Source organism: Anopheles merus, chromosome 2R (assembly GCF_017562075.2).
Source record: "Anopheles merus strain MAF chromosome 2R, AmerM5.1, whole genome shotgun sequence".
Classification (NCBI taxonomy): Eukaryota; Metazoa; Arthropoda; class Insecta; order Diptera; family Culicidae; genus Anopheles; species Anopheles merus.
The window spans coordinates 48,424,429-48,430,247 of record NC_054082.1 but is presented as its reverse complement, the minus strand read 5'-3'; the positions used below and the strand labels follow the sequence as shown (position 1 = coordinate 48,430,247).

Here is a 5,819-nt window from a genome sequence, read left to right as displayed (position 1 = left end):
GTGCACACTGGGCGTTTGCGCGAACAGTGAGGGTCAAAGTTTTAAAAGTAATAAATACGGTAAACATAAATCAGACAGAAAATAGAAAAAAAATCTCTTTCCCACTCTCTCACACACACATTACTGGTAAACTTTTTAGATTTCAGTAAGTTTCGCAGTTGTAAATTGTTATTTAAATAATTTGTTCAGCCTACGAAACAACAGTTACAATAGAATATTTTGTAATTTATCTATTTGTTTTTGTACACAATTGAATATTTCTTAGTTGTGAAATCTTTAATCTTTTCCGATAATGTACCGATGAACTTAGAAACGAAAAATTTGCCTAAACAATTATAAGTTATGTTCGTTGGTAGGCGTAGAATGTAGTGTTTGGCAGCACTGATCAGAGGCAATCAAGACTGGCTCAATTCTAATGAGATTGCCAGTAGCTGATAGAAGGAATTGTTTTATATTTAGGTGGATTAAAATCAATGCCAGAAAGTATTTTATTTTCTCAAAAATATAATCCACTAACAAGGAAAGCAAACAATTTACGATACAAATTTGGAACAGCACTGTCGTGTTTGAATAGGCCTTTTTGCAGTTCGTCCGAACACGCTCAAGGTATATAAGTACAAATGGAATGTTTACTCCAGCCACCTTGGTGTGGTCGCATTTTGTTTACATGTCAAAACAGAATCCGCAACAGCAAAGCGAAGCGCGAGGGAAAAATGAGCTCAAATTCATCCAATTTTCTCGTGTTACTAAAAACGTTTACTGTAAGCGCATAATTGACGGTGTAGCAGCTTCACCGATAGCCCCTCTCCACTGCTCACATCTGGTTTTGTGTGTTATATTTTTGCAGGAATCGCTGGAGCGTGCATTTGCGGCGAATGACATAGAGGTGCTGAAAGCCGATTACGATGCTGCGCGGGCCAGCGACAACGACAAAAAGACGGCGCTGCATCAAGCGTTCCGCGACATGCTGCTCACGAAAACGGAGGACATTCCAGCGATCGAGCGGTTCATCAGTTTTGCGGTGAACTCCTGCCGCAAAGATATGACCGTCGCCACGATGCCGGTCGTGCTGCTCGGGGACATCTTCGACGCGGTCACGCTAGATCGGGCCGAGCAGATCTTCACGTACGTCGAGAACAATGTGGCCATCTGGAAGGAGGAGTGCTTCTTCACCGCCTGCAAACACAATCTGCTTCGCATGTGCAACGATCTGCTGCGCCGGCTTTCCCGCTCCCAGAACACGGTCTTCTGCGGTCGGATACTGCTGTTTTTGGCCAAGTTTTTCCCATTCTCGGAGCGTAGTGGGCTGAACATCATCTCGGAGTTCAACCTAGAAAACATCACCGAGTACGGCATGGACGGAAACGAGATGGCCGTGGACCAGCTGTCCGGAGGCGCGGACCCGGAGGTGGACGGAGAGCCAGCGGAGGAAAACAAGCTGAAGATTGACTACAATTTATACTGCAAGTTTTGGGCGCTGCAAGACTTTTTCCGCAACCCTAACCAGTGCTACAACAAGGTTCAGTGGAAAACGTTTGAAACGCATGCAAAAAGTGTGCTGTCCGCGTTTAGCAGCTTCAAGCTGGAGGAGCACCGTGCTTCGTCTACCAGCAGCGGCCCTGCCGCGAAGCCGTCAGATGTAGGAGGCACTGCCACTGCCGCCGCCGCCTCCGCCGCAAACAAATGCCCGATGGAGGAGGATCAGATCCGGGAGTCGGGGCACTTTTTTGCCAAATTTCTCACCAACCCGAAACTGCTTTCGCTGCAGCTTTCCGATTCCAACTTCCGGCGCTCGGTGCTGGTGCAGTTCCTGATACTGTTCCAGTATCTCAACTCGACGGTAAAGTTCAAGGCGGAGACGCACGTCCTGACACAGGCGCAGAGCGATTGGCTGAAGGAAACGGAAACGCAGGTCTACCAGCTGATCGAGGAATCGCCCCCGAATGGGAAGAAGTTTGCTAACACGGCGCGTCACATGCTGTTGCGCGAGGAGCTGTGGAATAGCTGGAAGAACGAGGGTTGCAAGGAGTTCAAGCGCCCAGAGGCCGCACTCGAGGACACAAGCTCGTCGACTGCTGCGGTGGCCGGTGGAGCCGCTGCGGGCGGTGCTGCTACCTCGGCAGGAAGTGGTCGTCCACCGGCAAAGCGACCGCGCAAACCGCTGGGCGATCTGATCCGCGATGCGACCAAGCAGGGAAAGTTCTACATGGGCAATTCGGAGATTACGCGCCTGTGGAACCTTTGTCCCGACAACTTGCAGGCCTGCAAGGGAACGGATCGTAACTTCCTGCCGTCGCTTGAGACGTACCTGGAGAATCCGAAGGAAAAGCAGGACCCGTCGTTCGAGTGGCGTGCGCTGCGCTTGCTGGCCCGGCAGTCACCCCACTTCTTTACGCTCTTTAACTCTCCCTCGTACAAGGTGGCCGACTATCTGGAGAGCGTGCGGAAGAAGATCCAAAAGGACAAGCTGGACATCAAGCTGGAGCATGCGATCCAGGAGGAAACGGCACCGACCAACGCCGAACAGCCAGAGCCGGAGGGTGAGGGTCTCGTTGGTGAGGAGGAGCACGAGCAGATGGATACGGAGCTGCTGAAGACGGAGCAGCTTACGCCGGAGGACAAAAACACGCACAAAACGCTCGCCGTGACGAAGGCGCAGCTGTCTGAGTTGGCGCCGAGCATCGGGCGGGACTGGAAGAAGCTGGCGACGAAGCTCGGCTACAGCGCGGATGAGATACAGTACTTTGAGTCGGAGCACGCGACCGTTGCGGACCAGTGCTGCCACCTGCTGACGCTATGGTTTGACGACGATATGGATGCAAGTTTAGACAATTTGGCCTACATACTGGAAGGCTTGGACATGATACCAGCGGCCGATGCAGTGAAACAGATGATTGCCCTGCTCACGGACAAGGTGGAAGAGGTGTCGGAATAAGTTCACGGACACATGATCACGCTGTTTCGAACGGTTTTGAAAATAAAGTATAAGGTACGACCAATGGTACGGAAATGGTTGGCTTTGTTTGATAGCACGAGGTAATAGAAAATGTAATTATGGGGCAGCCATTTGAGCGCACGACGTATTTATCACCAAGCCATGGGGTATGGGAGTTTAAGATAAGGTACATAGTGTCGCTTATTCGGCAACTATTGGTTGTAATAATTACACCAACGAACGATTTGAACACGTGTCCTTTTTAATGTTTGATGCATGATATCCTTCAAATTCATCAGTCAAACTGCCAGAACGTTAACTGTTCTGCGCATGTCCTGTGGCTTTCCTTCAACCATCAGCACAAAGGCTGTTTTGCTTGCGTATTATGTTAAATAAAAAAAATTGTGCTCCAATATCTTTCCAAACATTTTTACACTCTAAAAAGTCGTTCCATTGCTTTTTGTCCAGTATTGACGGAGGGCCTGATTCACGTTTTGCAGTAAAATGCATTGTGCTTACGGTGAAGGTTAACCAAAACTACGAGTGAACGGTTATTTTCCCGTCGCTATATCGACCACGTTTCTAAAGCCAACATCCAAGAGCGTGTTGTGGAGGGCACCTTTGAAGAAAAAAAGGCGGAAAACAGTCCCCACCCCTCCATAAGGATGAACCCAACGCCGATACCAAACCACGATTTCATGGAGCTGCATCCGGTGCATCAGCATCCGGCAGGCTGCAAGCAGCACTGCTTCGTGTTCACCGAGATAGCGGACATAGAGCTGCCGCCTGAAATCACCAAGTATCCGGAAAAGATCAAGAACGGCAGCATCCATTCGTACACGAAGGAAAGCATCTCACCGCCACCGCCGAAGCTGGCCAAGGACCGTCGCAGCCGAAAGATAATAGCGCTCGTGTCCGGGCTGCTCGTGTGTGTGGCGTTGGCCGCGGGCATCCCGCTCGGTTTGCAGCTCCGATCGTCCTCCCTGCTGGAAGCTCGGCTAGCGTTCATCCGGCGGCTGCTGGTGGAGTCACCGCTCGTGGAAGGCTACTGGGCACCACCGATGGGTGCCAACTTTAGCAAAAGCTTTGCGGAGGTAAAGAGCGGCATGGTTGGCGCACTGCTGTGGCCCATTGCGGTGCCGTGTGCGGCACAGTATCTGGACGCGGTGCAGCTCACGCTGGAGGGTTTGGACGATGCGCGGAGGCTAGTGGGCAAGAACCGCGATATGGCCGTGGTAGCGAACGCGGACGAGATGGAGCAAGCGCATACGGAGGGCAAGCTGGCGATACTGTTCGGGCTGGAAGGGGGCCACACGTTGGGCTCGAGTTTGGCGGTGCTTCGCTCAATGTATTCGCTCGGCGCGCGATTTGTTTCGCTGACGGGCGTGGGCTGTACGACACCGTGGGCCAGCGCCTCGATACGGAACGATTTCTTCGACGAAAATCTTCCCTCCACCTTGACCAACTTCGGTGAGGTAGGTATTATTGCTAGCAGCTACGTTTTGGCAACCGACGACACCGGCTGACCGACGGTTTATGCTTCGTTGTTCGTTGCAGATCATAATTCAGGAGATGAATCGACTGGGCATGCTGGTGGAAATATCGCGCCTCTCCGAACCGGCCATGATGGTGGCGCTGAACGTGGCGAAAGCGCCACTGCTGCTGTCCAACGCACTGCCCTCGTCGATGGCTTGCAACGGTACGACGGCCGCCGTCCCGGACCACATCCTAAGCGCTCTTTCCCAGAACGGGGGCGTCCTGATGCTGAACGTCGAACGGTGCGGCGATAAGCCGATGTCGCTGAAGGATGCTATCACCGCGATCAACTACATCCGAGCGATTGCCGGCGTGGACCACGTGGGACTCAGCGGGTCGCCGAAAAACTATCCCTTGCTGCTGGCGGAGTTGGCCCGCGACCGGTTGTGGGGCTCGGTGGCCATCAAGAAGCTGGTCGGCGGTAACATCGTGCGCGTGCTGCGTGAGGTCGAAACGAACAAGAACCGTTTGCCGCTGTCCGAGGACTGGATACCGCTAGAGGCGATCGAGGGGAACGCTTATTGCCGATACCCGGAAACGTAAAGTTGTCACCCGGGGTTTGTGAGCATAATGTACGGGATGGGAGTGGTCTGGGCCACCGTGCAACAAGTATTATCTTCCACATCTGCACCGGGCACCGGGATTTGGGGGAAGGTTGCAGGGAGCAGCAGCACAAAATGCATATAACAAAACAAAACATTATCTAGCGAATCTAGCAAGAGCAGCGTGTTGCGCTTTGATGCGACAGTTCCGCTCTTAGCTCGGTATAGAACAATATGTTATAGAGCAAAACAGAAAGAAACCAGACAAATATTATCGCATATCAATTCTTCCAGATGAAATCTAATTTACTAAACTTCCCTTATCTCTCTCTTTCTCGTTTATTGCGCATTGTTTGAAAGTGTTGGAATTACTGCAACGTGTAGAAGGGGTGAACACAGAGCGTCAACCAGAGGTGGGCTATATTGCAATCATTTTGTAGCTGCGTAGATACAGTGTGTTCAAAATTTGAACATGGTAACATTGAAGCTATGCTTTTCAAATAGGACCCTGCTATACAGACAGTAGTCCACTAGTTGAATGGTTGTTGATAGGAAAACTACATTTATTATAACTTAATACGGGGAATGAGCCCGGCAATCATCGTATCTTCTACTTAAACAAGGCATCATTTATCATGAAGCTTTCGTTTTTATACTGAGCACTATTAGTGTGTATACATTCGATTACACATTTCCACGGCTCGGTTGGGGCGAGTTCTACTCTACGCGCCCGGAAGAAGTTATTGTCCCTCTAGAAAGAGAATATAAATAATAAATAAATGTTTTAACAAAACAACACTCTTTCG

General features: G+C 50.7%; 2 protein-coding genes across 2 annotated transcripts; both read left to right on the top strand.

The window, feature by feature from the left end:
* Nucleotides 1-640: 640 nt before the first annotated feature.
* On the top strand, nt 641-3,035 carry LOC121590418 (THO complex subunit 1). The gene is made up of 2 exons (XM_041910079.1): nt 641-761; nt 848-3,035. Exons 1-2 carry the CDS (start codon nt 714-716, stop codon nt 2,933-2,935), a joined length of 2,136 nt encoding a protein of 711 aa, XP_041766013.1. The 5' UTR covers nt 641-713; the 3' UTR covers nt 2,936-3,035.
* Nucleotides 3,036-3,287: 252 nt separating this feature from the next.
* Nucleotides 3,288-5,809, top strand: LOC121590422 (dipeptidase 2). The gene is made up of 2 exons (XM_041910092.1): nt 3,288-4,410; nt 4,493-5,809. The coding sequence occupies exons 1-2, from the start codon at nt 3,601-3,603 to the stop codon at nt 5,012-5,014; spliced, it is 1,332 nt and encodes a 443-aa protein (XP_041766026.1). The 5' UTR covers nt 3,288-3,600; the 3' UTR covers nt 5,015-5,809.
* The last annotated feature ends 10 nt before the right edge of the window (nt 5,810-5,819 follow it).

Excerpts from the sequence above, each read along its gene's own strand:
- LOC121590418 (XM_041910079.1), top strand. The coding sequence starts at position 714 with ATGAGCTCAAATTCATCCAATTTTCTCGTGTTACTAAAAACGTTTACT. Across the intron at positions 762-847 it reads TGTTACTAAAAACGTTTACT|GAATCGCTGGAGCGTGCATT; the intron begins GTAAGCGCATAA and ends ATATTTTTGCAG.
- LOC121590422 (XM_041910092.1), top strand. The coding sequence starts at position 3,601 with ATGAACCCAACGCCGATACCAAACCACGATTTCATGGAGCTGCATCCG. Across the intron at positions 4,411-4,492 it reads CCTTGACCAACTTCGGTGAG|ATCATAATTCAGGAGATGAA; the intron begins GTAGGTATTATT and ends TGTTCGTTGCAG.